Source organism: Lagenorhynchus albirostris, chromosome 1 (genome assembly GCF_949774975.1).
Source record: "Lagenorhynchus albirostris chromosome 1, mLagAlb1.1, whole genome shotgun sequence".
In the NCBI taxonomy this organism is placed as follows: Eukaryota; Metazoa; Chordata; class Mammalia; order Artiodactyla; family Delphinidae; genus Lagenorhynchus; species Lagenorhynchus albirostris.
In genome coordinates this window covers 126,766,402-126,780,357 of record NC_083095.1, presented here as the reverse complement: position 1 = coordinate 126,780,357, position 13,956 = coordinate 126,766,402, and the positions used below count along the sequence as shown (strand labels likewise).

The 13,956-nt window shown below is 49.5% G+C and overlaps 1 protein-coding gene and 2 long non-coding RNA genes across 10 annotated transcripts in view; 1 reads left to right on the top strand and 2 right to left on the bottom strand.

Moving 5' to 3' along the window:
* ANP32A (acidic nuclear phosphoprotein 32 family member A) overlaps nt 1-6,656 on the top strand; it is a 38,978-nt gene extending 32,322 nt beyond the window's left edge. Inside the window, exons 4-8 of one of the 6 annotated variants that reach the window (XR_009541216.1) lie at nt 2,443-2,641; nt 3,959-4,056; nt 5,681-5,877; nt 6,182-6,245; nt 6,449-6,513. Coding sequence is in view for 3 of the 6 variants with exons in the window: in XM_060153133.1 (XP_060009116.1) it covers nt 2,443-2,641; nt 3,959-4,056; nt 6,182-6,245; nt 6,449-6,510 (423 nt within the window). In the remaining 3 variants the exon portion in view is untranslated. Of the gene's footprint in view, nt 1-2,442; nt 2,642-3,958; nt 4,057-5,680 lie in introns of all 6 variants that reach the window. The other 5 variants (XR_009541215.1, XM_060153141.1, XM_060153133.1 and 2 more) reach the window with 5 other exon arrangements.
* LOC132522464 (uncharacterized) lies at nt 3,647-6,682 on the bottom strand. Of its 2 annotated transcripts, none has more exons than XR_009541223.1 (3): nt 6,091-6,682; nt 4,109-4,243; nt 3,647-3,950 (listed from the first exon to the last, which is right to left on the bottom strand). It is a non-coding gene; the product is annotated as an uncharacterized LOC132522464 (long non-coding RNA). The 2 variants fall into 2 exon arrangements; XR_009541222.1 differs by having other exon boundaries at nt 3,647-3,897; nt 6,091-6,678.
* A 775-nt stretch (nt 6,683-7,457) lies between these two features.
* The window catches only part of LOC132522475 (uncharacterized), a 58,595-nt gene continuing 52,096 nt past the window's right edge, over nt 7,458-13,956 (bottom strand). For both annotated transcript variants that reach the window (XR_009541227.1, XR_009541224.1), the window contains 3 exons: nt 9,017-9,159; nt 7,955-8,012; nt 7,458-7,561 (listed from right to left, as the gene is read on the bottom strand). This is a non-coding gene — a long non-coding RNA (uncharacterized LOC132522475). The remainder of the gene's footprint in view (nt 7,562-7,954; nt 8,013-9,016; nt 9,160-13,956) is intronic.

Below are 13,956 nucleotides of genomic sequence, written 5' to 3'. Positions count from 1 at the left end.
AAGTTAAAGAGCTTGACCAGGGTCGCACAGTTAGAATGGGCATCAGGGTGAAAGATGCTGCAGGACCCAGGTCTCAATTTCTGGTCTAGTGCTTTTCTTCTTATAGTTTCTGCTCAGCTTTGGAAACCCGAGCTGTCATTTCTTTAGGCTTAGAGCATGGCTTGTGCCCTTCACTGGGGAGAGAGGAGCCATCCGGGAATTAAGCTGACCCTGGAGGTGGTCACCTGCTTTCTCCTTGGGTCACTGGCCAGAGGCTAGCACCTCTGAACCGTGGGAGGTGGGTTGGTCCTGACACAGGCCCCCTGGGATGAGAGAGAGCCGTGTGGCACGGGAACCCCATGCAGGCCTTCCCCTGTAGGGCGTAGAGAAGAGGGACCCTGGTCACCAGTCCTGGGTGTGATGGTGACCAGGGACTCGGAGATCTGGGCCGCATTTCCTCCTCCGCTGGTCCACATAGAGCTGAGCACACCCCAAACCTCACGATTCACTAGCCAGAAAGGGGCAGGTCATGGTTCATGGTTAGAATAACAGTTTCTACATTACCCAGATCTGAATGACTGTATTCCCTTGACTTCAAGGAAGTCAACTGTAAGATGTATCACTGGTTCATGATAGCTTTTTTGAAATGTAGAAATAACTACCGCATTAAATTAACACTTATTGTAAATATATACGTAAGAATTACTTCCTAAGCCATGCACCTTAGAATCAGGGAAAGGCCATGGGGATATGTGGCCAAGTGTGCCACGTCTCCCTTTTCTGGGTATATAGAGCGGCAGTTGGGGCATCTCTCAGTTTGTGTTCTTGTCCAAAACGCGTTCCTTGCCCTTCATGGATGCTTGAAGGGCAGGTTGATGGGCCAGCGTGGCAGAACGGGAAGCTGGCATTTCTCCTCCCAACTCAGACTTTACCTGCTCATCTGTGGCCTGGGGTCAACTACTAGACTATGCTTCCCATTGAACTTTCTTTCAGGTCTTCCACCAATTTCCTTGGGGAAAGCAAAGCTATTTTGATCTACCTGGAAGCCTTGATTTCATAATTTCATTATAAAAGGAAAATATCTTTGAAGTTCTGTATATGTGTGTTTAGTTGTGATTTGGGAACCATTATAGATCAGTCTCTCTCTCTCTCTCCCTCTCTCCCCCTCCCTCCCTCCCTCCCTCCCTCCTCCCCCCTCCCTCCTCCCCCCTCCCTCCTCCCCCTTCCCTCCTCCCCCCTCCCTCCTCCCCCCTCCCCCCCCTTGCCCAGACCACACATGGTTTTGTACCTTCTTCCCTGATTATCAGTGTGATTAATGTGTTTCACTCATTTCTGAGGGTGGGGGAACTGCCTTTGGTTGGGGGGTGCTGGCCTCACCCACCCAGTCCGCAGCTTGGACTCCTTCCCTGCCCTTGACCCTCTGCTGAGAATGACTGGGGTCTCAGTCACGAAATCTCAAGAGAGCAGCCTCATTCCTGACATTGACCCTGAGGGACAGTAGCCTTAATCACCAGTTACGCCTGGCCCCACTGGAACAGGGACTTGGCCCGGGGTGGGGTTCCTGCGCCTTGAAGACGTGTGAGGTAGGAAGTCAGGAGGCAGCTGTTTCCTGCTAGATGTATGACCGTTTTGCTTCCTGGGCCTCAGATTCCAGCCACCAAGTGGGTATAATATGGGCCTAGAACCCATCGACACATAAAGCTTTGATAAAGCAAATTGTGTTAAGTACTATGGACAAAATCTGGATGCTTCACTGGTTTTTCTCTTGTCCTTTTTGACAGGCAAAGGGTAAGAGCCCAGGTCTGAAGTTGGGCTGCCTGATCAAATCCCAATTCTCTGCCCTCTACTTCCTTGTCTGTAAAATGAACGAATAATTATTTCTGCCTTATCGGGGTCATGAGGATAAATTGAGTTAATCCATAAAGTGCTATGTTAACTGCCATTATTATTATTATTATTCATAGAAGGAGGTAGTTTGTTAGTTCCTGTGGCCTTTTCAGTTCCTCTCTGGCTCCTCAGTCACAGGGGCAGGCAGCAAAGCGTGCTATGTTAACTTCCATTATTATTATTATTCATAGAAGGAGGTAGTTTGTTGTTCCTGTGGCCTTTTCAGTTCCTCTCTGGCTCCTCAGTCACAGGGGCAGGCGGCAAAGCTCCTGGCTGCTGCACCGAGAGCCCCGGCTTAATTTCAGGTGCGTCACTGTTACGGCAGGAGCTGTAATTGCAGAATAAAAGTGTTGGCGTCGGATGAGGCTTCGAAGGTCCTCAAGTCCAACTTCCCATCTTCCGCGTGAATGAACATGAGGCCCCCCGACCAGGGCTGAGACGGCCGGGCAGGGCCAAACCAGAGTGTGCTCATCACCTGTGAGCCTGGAGCTCTGCACGCCGTCTCACCTCACCCCCATCTGTCTCCCCACCCCGCCTCCCACGCCGCTCACTGTCAACTTTGTTGTTTGCTTGCAGAAAAAGTTAGAAAACCTCAAGAGCTTAGACCTTTTCAATTGCGAGGTGACCAACCTGAACGACTACCGAGAAAACGTGTTCAAGCTCCTTCCTCAGCTCACATATCTCGATGGCTACGATCGGGACGACAAGGAGGCCCCCGACTCGGACGCCGAGGGCTACGTGGAGGGCCTGGAGGATGACGAGGAGGATGAGGATGGTGAGTGGCGCCAGGGAGAGGCCAGGCCAGGCTTTATGGGGGGGGCGGGCTGGGTGTCAGGGGGCCCCCACCGGCCCCCGAGGGCTATCGACCTCTTTCTAGAACTGTGGAGGGGAGTGGGCTGTCTACTCTGTTTACTGTTGTCCCTGGTCTGTCTCATTGATGGACGCCCCTAAAATAACAGGGCCTGAGCCCCAGAGAAACATCCTGAGGTTCTCCAACTGCATAATAACTCCTTAAAAACCATCTGAGTCTTCCTTCAGTTTCTTTCCCTTTTCCAAAGTCCCCCTGAAAATGAGATCCTACAGTGTCTCTCTATAGTGTGGTGCTGGACTCAGATACTCTTCCAGGGAGGGGATGAGCGGATGGAGGAAGGTGGGGTGTGGCCTGAGGGTCCCCTCTCTCCATCTAGGGTCCGGTAGTGGAGATGAGGTCACAGCTGGAGAGGTCGTGGGGCCCCCAGCTGACTGCCGCCCACGGGACCACATGGTAGGACCAGGGGGATGAGGACTCAGGGGCCCAGGAAGCAGAGGAGGCGAGGCTGCAGGCAGCACGTTGGGCTCCCTGGTGGTGTGGTGAGCAGTCAGGGACCACAGGAAGGAAAGAAGGAAAAGGAAGGAGAGCCTCGCATTTCCTTCCCACGCTGCCAGCTCAGTGCGGATTCCCTGCAGGTCTCTGTGGCCAGAGTAAAGTTGAGGGTTGAGACCTTGCCTGAATAATTCAGATGTAAGAGTGCTTTTCCCTTGTTAGGTGGGAGTATTTTACAAGGGATTCAGACACCCTGTTTGCCTTAGTTTGTTCCATCTTGTGATGGGACAGAAAGGTCCCAGGACTGGAGCCCTGAGACCAGGCTTCTAGGCCCAGATCTGCCGCTAACTCCAGGTGTGACCTTGAACAACTCACTTCTCCCCCAACTCACTTCTCCCCCTCCCACTTCTCCCGACTCAGTTTCCTCACCTTTAGGGCGGTGCGTTTGGCTAGATGCTCTTTGTGAATGAATTGACTTCTCAGCTGTCCCAGGCCTGTAACTTGGTTCTCTGATCCAGCATTTTCTCTCCCATCTCAGCCTCCACGAGAGATCTTTTGTCTTCGTAATACTTGGGAGGAGGGCTTACCTTTGGGATCATTTTAGGATGCTTATCTTTTGGGTTACTTTAGGATGCGTTCAGTCACATTAGAGCATCCAGGCTGTGGGCCTGGATGGGCGTGGGAGAGTCGTGGGCCCCACACCTCTGGTGCCAGGCCCCGGGCCTGTGCTGTGGGAGGGAAGGGCCAGCTCACCACCAGTTTGTTCTTGTCCCCATTCCCACTGCACAGAGGAAGAGTACGATGAAGATGCTCAGGTAGTGGAAGATGAGGAGGACGAGGAGGAGGAGGAGGAAGGTGAAGAGGAGGATGTGAGTGGAGAGGAAGAGGTGAGAGGTTGGGCTGGGCAGGGAACCGTCTCTCAGAGCCCCCCTCACTTACCCTGCTGCCTCTGAGTCAGTCCCACTAACTGCCTCAGTGATCCGCCTCGGCAGCCGGGAGCCCTGGCTGGGAATTGAACCCACTTCAGGGCCTGTTACTGGGTTGGTCTGGGAGAGGCAAGCCTTGCAGCTGGCCCTGGAAAAGAAAGAGGGAGGGGATTCATCTGCTGGGGCAAGCCTGGCATTTGTTTCCACATGAAAATTAGTTCCTGTAGAATCCACATCCCCTTTTTCTACCTCTTTGCATTAGTATGTTAATTCAGATGTTCAGTGAGCACTTACAGTGTGCTAGGGAAAATCAAAGACTGCCTTGAACTGATGGGTGATAGGATAAGACACTGCTGGATTCCACATCAGAGGGTGACAAGGGTCCCCTGTACACAGCGGATAGTGCCATTATCCAAACACTGTCTGGCATCATTTTTTAACAAGGTCTGGGATGTGTCTGTGATGGGGTGGATCCCAGCTTCTACCACTTGCTAGCTGGGTATCCCTGGACAAGTTCCTTGACCTTCTGAACCTATTTCCTCATCTGTACAATAGGTGTCATTTTACAGCAGGGTTGTAAATAGGGATCAACTCACTGGCTTAAGAGGATAAAATAATTTGTAAGTAAAATGTCTAAGGACAAGGGAGTGTTTGCCCACTTACTGCTTTAGGCTTTCACACCCTTCTCCAAGGTCCTGGCTCTGTGTGCTGGGTTTTGTGTTTGGATGTTCTGAGTCTTTCAATAGCAGAGTCATTTTCCCTGGCTTTTCAGATTTCTAAACCAACTCTTGCTAATTGCAAAACTTAGACCGAGAGAGCTTTAAAATGATGACAGCATGGACAAGGTACCTGCCTTCTCCCCCCGTTCCCTGTCTCTCTCCATCAAGGGCACAGATACCTGTCTGCCACACAGACCTGCTCAGGCGGGATCTCCCAGCCAGCCCCCCACAAGCTGGGGAGAGGCAGGTCGGGGTTAGTGAGAAAACTGGTGAGATAGGCTTGGTTCCCGTCAAGTTGTGCTGCTGGGTGTCTCTTCTACCCAGGGGTAGGCTGCTAGGCTCACCTCTGAAGAATATTGTGTATTTTAAAAATAGAGACCTAGCAAAATAGGCCCCCCCTAGGACAGGGCAATAAGTCATGTTGGCTAATGGATTTTTCGTCTTGCTCTTCCTGTCAGGAGCCGCCAACATGTAGAGGTTGTTTTTGGTTTGGGGTTGGTTTTTTGCTGTGGTTGTTTTTAGTAATCTCATTGACTATCTGCAAATTTCCAGCTTCCAGTAAAGGAGAGCTCACACACACACACACAGTCTTAGCAAACAGACTGATTAAGGAACTATTTGGTGACATTATGAAAGGATATTTCCCTTGACAAAAAGAAGTCTATTGCCAAGTTCTTATTAAACAATGGGCTGCCTGGTACTTTAGGAACAGTGTTCATGCAGAGATTCAACTAGCCTGGATCTACCAGAGCAGCGTGAAGCGTGGTCCTGTGTTGAGGGTGAATTCACATCCCTTGCTGAATCTCACGGAGGTGGGAGTGATGTCCTGGGCAGGGGGTGAGAATTGTATTTTTCCTCCCTCCAAGTGACCCAAGTTTGCAAGACGGTGAAGGGGCTGCACTCACCCACAGACTGGGGTCTGGACTGGGGTCTTCTCTTGAAGCCAAAACTAGAGTGAGGACAGATGAAAGCTCGGCCTACTTCACACGATGGAGAGTCGGCTGGGAAACTTGTTCCCCTAAGAGGGCACACTGCGGAGCTGCCTGAGTTATAGGGACTTCAGGTCAGGAATTCTTAACGGGGGATAGAATCCACCCCCCTCTGCTGACATTGTTTGCAGCTATTGGTGTGTAATGTGGGTATTTTCTAGGGAAGGGGTTCAAAACTTTCTACAGATTCTTAAAGGGGGGTCCTTGATACAAAAGAACCTCTGCTTTAGATTCAGCGGTGCGAAGCAGGTCCGTGGGAGCTCTGAGGGGCTGGGGGCGGCCCCTACCTTTCTGAGCTCGGTGTCAGGGAAAGTGGCATCCTCCACGTGTCCCATGGTCGGGGCGTTCCTAATGTCCGGTGTCCATCTTCTCTCCTAGGAGGATGAGGAAGGTTATAACGATGGGGAAGTAGACGATGAGGAAGATGAAGAGGAGCTTGGTGGTACGGCAGCGTTTTTACTCTCCGCGGGTAGCAGGCTGGCCCCCTCAGTTGACAGTAGATGACCTGGGTCCTGAGGACCTGGCCTTGGTTTGCCAGGGTTGGCAAAGCGTCCTAGACGTACGGTCCCCTGCTTTCCCAGCGGGGGGGTTGCGTAGGAGGCAGGATCCGTGTTTAATCTGAATGCCTTTTCCTTACTTTTCCAGAAGAAGAAAGGGGTCAGAAGCGAAAACGAGAACCTGAAGATGAGGGAGAAGACGATGACTAAGTGGAATAACCTATTTTGAAAAATTCCTATTGTGATTTGACTGTTTTTACCCGTACCCCCCCAAATCCCGCTCCCCGAAACTTATTTTTTTCTGATTGTAACGTTGCTGTGGGAACGAGAGGGGAAAAGTGTACTGGGGGTTGTGGGGGGAGGGAGGGGGGAGGGGGTGGAATAAAATACTATTTTTACTGCCACTCTTTATTTTTTTCCCCTACTTTTTCTTTGTGTCTGTTTTGTCCCTGATAAATTTGCGATAGCTGAGTACACACACAAGTGAGCGTTTGTTCCTTACCCTCAAAGCGGACGGTTTGGAGATCTCTGACGTTTCCTGGTATTTCCCGAGTCTCTTGAGTTGGTTGGAAGGCCATGGCTGGCCTCAGTTTGGTTTCCCAAAGCCCAGGAGGGGCTGAGCACCAGCCGCATCTTACCTCTTGTTCTGGTTCCCGTGATTTCCGCCTTTCTTGGGCCTGCTAGAGGCAGCCAGCGCCCTGGTTTGTAAATAGCAACCTAAAGGCGTATTTTGGCACTACTCGGGGGATCTTCCCCATCTCCCGTCCCCTTTCCCTCTTCACAGGTGGTGGTGGGCTCCGCTGTCCGAAGAAGACTCTGGTGTCACTCTTGTGATGAGCCAGAGAGCTGAGAGCAGCAGGCTTCTGAGTTAGGAGTAAAATGGATTTGGTAATTCTAATTAAAAGAGAAGAAGCAAACCCTCAAACTTCAACCTCTTTCAAAGATTAAAAACAAAACTGTCCTATCTTGTTCTGTAAAATATTAGAACGCTTTGTTTTACAAAATGACAAGAGAATTCTTCTACGTGTCCTTCTGTGCTTAGACCATTTTTACTAACCTAAGCACAGGAGACGCTGCTGCATGTCGGCTGGGTTTTTTTTTCATACACCCGAGCACGGAAAAACTAACGCAAAATTGTATTTTCTTACCTAGTGGAAATCTGAAATGACTGCAAATTCCTAGCGAATGTACAGGTTTGCTTTCCTGTCCCTCTTCTGGATTGCTTTTGAAGTGACGTGTGATCCCTTAGCCCGTGTTTCATCTGTATAAAAGAACATCTGCATCGGTTTTCCTCCCCCTCAGAAGAGCCAAACTTTGAGTTTTATGTCTGTTTGTCATTGATAAATTTCAATAAATCTTTTTATACAATTTTTTTGGGGGTGGCTTCTTTGAGTCCAACAGGTCATTGATCTAGGATGAATTCCAGATAACCTGCTAGCTGATGGGGGTGCAGGGGCGAGCTTCACATTGGTTACCTGATGAAATCGTCTTTCTTACAGGATATATAACCTGATACACTAAGTTTGGGTACTTCGGGTCTCAACTTGAGACTCGGTGGTGTGCTGTCTTCATTAAAAACTTCATTTGGGCAGGGAAGTGGGTGTGGTGACGTAAAGAGAGAAAGGTATAAAAAGAGTTATTAAAAAACACTCACCAGGAAGGCCAGCCTTGGGACCTTACTTTGAATATCTTTCATTGTTTTGTTGTTCAGACTGTAAAAAGAATACAGGAAAACCTGAGGAATGTACAAAACAAATTGGTTGCTTTTTTCACTTAACGTTAATTATAATTTCTCTACCTCTAAAGAGTCTTTACAAGCGTGTATCTGAAATGGCTATGTAGTAGTCCATTAACTTCTGATTTGCTTAATTCTAACCAAACGGTAAGATGTTTGGGTTATTTCCAACCTACCACTAGACACTCTGTTATACTTTGCAGAGTCACTACACCTAAAGGTGACATGTATAAGGCTCATGTGCAAGGTTCCATGTTTTGCAGAAGGGTTATACCAATATACTGTGGTAATTTATACACATATATTCATTCTCAGCCGTACGGCCTTGAACCCGACAGCAAGCCCTAGATCCTGTGTAATTCCAGCAGAATGAGGTGTTCTCAGGAGAGACTGACCCACCCCACCCCCTGGGTGGTACCCTGACACCTACTGCCCTCTTCTTTGGAGCAGACAGACATCCTCTGGCTCCAGGTATAGGCTTGGGAGGTGGCCTTGAGGCCAGGTCCTATGCTAGGCATCAGGACTATGAGGACGAACTGGCCAGGCATGCTCTGACCCTCCCAGAGCTGGTGAAGGAACATGGCAGTGGAGTGAAATCCAGAGGCACTCAAGCCTGGACTCAGGTTTTCTGGCCCTGACTCCATGGGGACTTTAAGGATTGGTTAACTTCACGTAGATATGGAAGTAAATGCTATAAAATGTAAGGTAAAGTGGATGATGATGGATGGGTTCACGCTGATGGGACCGAGGGAGGAAAACCCTATCTATGTCAGTCATATCAAGCAGTTACCTCAGCACCTGAGATACGGTCTTGTGCCCATTTTACTGATGAGGAAAACCTAGGTCCAGTGACTTGGAGGTAAGAAGAGGGGGAGGCAGGGTCAAACCTGTTTGGGCTATTTCCATTTCATCGAACTTAGTCACGAATGGCAAGGAGGAAGGGGAAGCTCATCCAGAGGGGGAGAGGCAGTAAGAGCTGACCTTTATTGAGTTCTTGTTGTGTGCCGGGTCCCATGCTTTACGTGCAGCATCTCATTCATTTGAGATGAATCCTCACAACCACCTTAGGTGGGTGCCATTGCCCTTGTTACACAGGTGGCTCAGAATGTGATTGGCCCAAGGTCCTGCAGCCAGAAAAGAGCAGCATCAGTAATAAACCAGGGGTGTGTGTTTCCAGCACCAGCCCTCTTGCCTTCCACTAGACTGCCTCCCGTCGACTCCTCCCCCAGCTGCAACCACCTGTGTGGGCCAGCTGTGTCGAAGCAGTTCCTCACCCCCTGCCCAGCCCAGCCCCGGTGACAGGTTTCCCCACCGGGTCTAGTGAATGCCATAGGATGGCCCCCTGAAACGGAAGGGCCCTTAGAAACCACCTAGTCATCAACCAGCCCTCTCATTCGATGAAAGAGGAAACCAAAACCCAGGGAGCGTAGGTGACGTGCCCAAGGTCACCCTGCAAGGCAGTGCCAGAGCCCAGCTGGAGCCCAGGACTCCCATTCCTGGGCTTCTGAAGCACCACATCTCTCGCAGCTGCACCGTGTGGTTGCGGGGAAGCCAGCTGTCATGAGATGCAGAAGGTACACAGTGCAGTGTCTTCCAGAACACAACCGAGCCATGGGGGGACAGGATGTAGTGAATGCGTGGCACATCTCTCTGTTTCATGTGGCTTTGGAGCGCAGCCTATGTTTTTAAATACTCACAGTGGGTAGTATCTGGGATTGATCATCCCTGAAAAGGGTGTGCATTTCTTGGTAATGTGATGATTCTTGATCATGAGTTCCTACTCTGTGTCATGTGCTATATCCATCGCCTCCCTCATCCTCATACAGATTTCATAGATGTAACCAAGGCTCAGAGAGATGAGACAACTAGCCTCAAACCTATGTCTTTCTGATGCAAGAGACCTTGTTCTCATCCACTGTGTTGAAAGAGCCAGGCAGATGAGGGAAGAGGGGATGAGCAATTCAGTTTGTCTCATTTGCTGACTTGAAAAGGCTGTTTTTATCCTGATTCAGAAACTCATTGTTCTTGGTTGGAAGGATTCCCAGTGGATCCCTAATAAAGCGGCTTTGGATAATGGCTGACCTGAGTCCCTGGACCAGCCCTTGGACAGGCCCCTGTGGCCTGCTGGACCCAGGGGTGAGCGGGGCCAAGGAGAGGGCTAGAGATGGTGGGACAGATGAGGGCAGGTCTGAGGCTGAATCGGCCTGAGGCCCTCGAGATAGCCACGAATATGCCAGCAAGGGGAGAGACTGGAGAAAGATTCAAACCTGATGGGGCATCTGTATAGACTGCTAACTGTCTCTGACTTTAGGAGCTGATGAAGGAGACATCAGTGTAGTTGCCGGCCAAGCATCAGTTGCTCTTGGTCTGGCAACAACACTACAAGGGACCGCTGGAAGGACTCACATGGATGTGGACCACTCCCATTCCTGAAGCTCAGATGGGGCTTCCCCACTGCTCTGGTTCTTGGGGTGAGCAGGTGACACTGTCCTGGCCAGTCAGCATATTCCAAACTTTGACCATAGTGACTGGTACAAGGAGGAGCCTGGAACCCAAACTGGTTAAATGAGGCTTGGTCCCTGGGATTTGGAAAATGAGAAACCTCCTACTGGGGGTATGGACGGGGCTGGGAGGATGGAGGTACATCCCTTGGAGAGAACCTCTAGATGTTTCCATTTCAGCCTGAGACAGTCCTGACTAACACAGTGAAGTGAGTATTGTTTGCTGGGCATTGAACATTATTTTGCTCGTTTCTCATAATGTCCTATCTGGTAGTCATTATTACCCCCATTTTGAAGATTGAGCACATACATAAGTACTTGGTAAATATTAGCTGCTTAGTGACAGGCACACAATAAATACTTTATAAAAATCAGCCTAGTGTTGCCCAAATTTCCCTGATAAGAATCCCTGGGGCTTGTCAGACTGCCAGGTCTCAGCCCTGGGAATTCTGGTTCAGTGGCTCTGAGGCGGTGCCCAGGAATCTGTGTTTTAACAAGTGCCCAGAGGATTCTCATCATCGAGGACATTTGGGAAATGTATTCAACTCAGTCCCCACCACAGCCTACTGAGGAAGGTATTACAGCCATTTTTATTTAAAGTTGAGGAAAGTGAGGCTCGAGAGAGGTTTATAACCTGCCCAAGCTGACACAGGTGGTGAGTGACAGAGCTGGGGTTTGAACCTGGGTCTACGTGACGTTCACACTCCTTGGGGAAAAGGGATGATAATGACTGCCTGTGTATCTCACAGATTGTGAGATGATGCAAAAGATGGAAAGAACATCGCAAAGCGGAAAGTGAAAACCACGACGGAGAGAGAGAAATGGCTGTTTATGAAAAAGAAGCCCAAGCAACTCAAATATTTTCTCTAACCAGGGAAAAACAGAAGTCCTAAAAGCCACTTGGTAATTAAGATAATCTACGTGGAAGGTTTTTTTTCCTCCCTTTAAAATTTACATGTAATAAGATTCACTCTTTGTATCAAGCACCACAGTCATGCTAGATCTTAGTTTGTAGAATATCTTAGTTGTGAAAAGAAATGGATTTGCACTCTGGGGGGTGTCCTAAGTCTTGCTGATGGCCTTTTGAAGGTGTTACAAATTTTGACCAAGGCTCAGAAGACCTAGACTCTCATCTTAGCTCTGAGACTAACAGCTGGGTAATTGCAGACAGGTCACCTTTACATCCTGTGAGAAGAGTGATGCAGACTGCCAGTCTCTGACAGCCTCAGTCGCTAGTTTGTTACATTCTTTCCCTCCCTGCCCTGAGGCTCTAGTTAGGGCTTTGTTGAATGTGGAGTTTAGGAAAGGCATTCCCTGGTAAAAACTTTGAGGTGACAGAAGGGTTAATGTGCAAGAAACAGCCTTCCTGCTGAGGCAGGAGCTCTCTGATGACTTTCTAAGGTCCCAACAAGTAGACAGCCCAGTCTATACCCACCCACAATTGCCTGGGTCATCCAGCTGGGCCAATAAGGAAGCAGAGAGAAAACTAATCCGAACGGAGTGCTCACTGGGTGCCCAGAGCTCGACACGGGTGCTCTCATTTCATTCTTGTTGTAGAATCTCCTTTGAGGTATTTATTATTCTCCCCACTTTCCAGATGAATACGCTGAGGTTCAGAGGCATTACATCATCTGCTAAACATCATACAGCCCAGGAAAGCATGAGCTGGTATCAGAACCCATAGCTTCCTGGCCCGAAATACGGAAGTGTTTCCTCAATTCTCAGGTCCTGTGAAGCCTACAATGAAGTGCAGGGAGATTCATCTCCTCCAGATCTTGGTGGACTAATTTCATACCTTTTCTCAAGAATCTAGCTGTCAGGCCTAGCACACTCCTCCCACTCATCTCTGCAGTTCTCCAGACTTCTACATCTGACAAAATCAGCCTCGCCATGGTCCCTGGGAACAGATGTCTTACGACAAAAATGATCTGAACCTCAGGAACGAGGAGGATGGATCGCTAGCTCTGGAGAGAGGGACCCTAGACGTTTTGAAGTATCAACAGCAGCTCCTTCTAATGCTTGAAAAATGGAAGAGACAGCAAGGCTGGTGGTACCATCCTGGGCTAGAGCTGGGAGGCCTGTGTGACTGGGGACGAGCCACCTCTCTGGAGTGTGTACCTCCCAGAAGTGTCAGGAGATACAGAGATGATAGAACTGGTGCAGTGGAGAGGGAGGCATCAATGATGTATGTAGAAGAGACAGAATCTGGGAGAAAATCAGAGGCCTGGGATCCTGTAACAGAAGCTTAGCCTTTGGTAGAGGAAAGGACACTTCTTCCTTTGCGACAGGAAAGAAGGGAGAGAAAGGTTATGGGTACAGGTGGGTGGGTAGCTTTGGTGGAGGGAAGAAGGTAGAGTTCCATCGGCTTTTGAAGGACATAAGATCTAAGGTCACCAGTGGGGTATGGAGTCAGAGAGGGGCAGAAAGGGAGTAGTGGTTTGAAGAGAGACAAGAAGGTATGAGACGTTGTTCTGGAGGCTAGGTAAACCACCACCCCTGGGAAGCCTGGTGGTGGGGGGGGGTGAACACCTATTTACCTGCAACAGATGACCCCGACTTTAAAGGAGGACCCGTCAGCATGGCTCAGCTGCTAGAGTGCAGGCATCAAGGTGGCAGACAGTTGTGTTTAACTAGCCAGACGATTGTAATGCACACAGCGTGAGGCAAAGAAGACGGGGTGTTTAGAAAGTTGTAAGAGTGGACCGTGTGTCCTAAATTGGCTAAAGAGGGAAGTGAGTCATGACTGAGAGTGAGTGAGAAAGCAGGAGACGGTCGGTAGATTGGAGAATGGCTGGAGCTGAAGGATTGTTGGGATGGGAGCACCAAGGTAGGTGAGTGGCAAGAAGAAGAGGCAGTGGTCAGAGAGTGGAGGTGTCCAAGGTGGTGCACTTATTGGTGAGAAGGTCAAAGAAATGACCATGTAGGTAGGATGGAGAAGCATGTCTTCATTGGAGGTGTGGAAGTGAGGAGTCTGCAGAACTGACAGCCCAAGGTATTGGATGGCTCTTTTTATTTTTTTAACTGTTAGCTTTTTGTTTTGTTTTTTCTGCCACACCACGAGGCATGCGGGATCTTAATTCCCTGACCAGGGATCAAACCTGTGCCCCCTGCAGTGGAAGCACAGAGTCCCAACCACTGGACCACCAGGGAAGTCCCCTGGATGGCTCATCCATGAGGTTATTGAAGTTGCCAAGAATGACAACAGGAACAATAATAGGAAAAAAGATAATTAACCAACTGCTAGAGCCCTCACTAATGAGGAGGCAGATGACAGCAACAAAGAGGTAGACGTGACTCTAAAAGAGGCAGGAGGAGAAATGGAAGCAGTGATGGGGAACGAGAATAATTCTCCAGTTCCATGAGGAGGGGGCCAGCCTCCCCTGTGGCCTCCTCATGAGAAGACTGCAGGGGAAGTGGTGT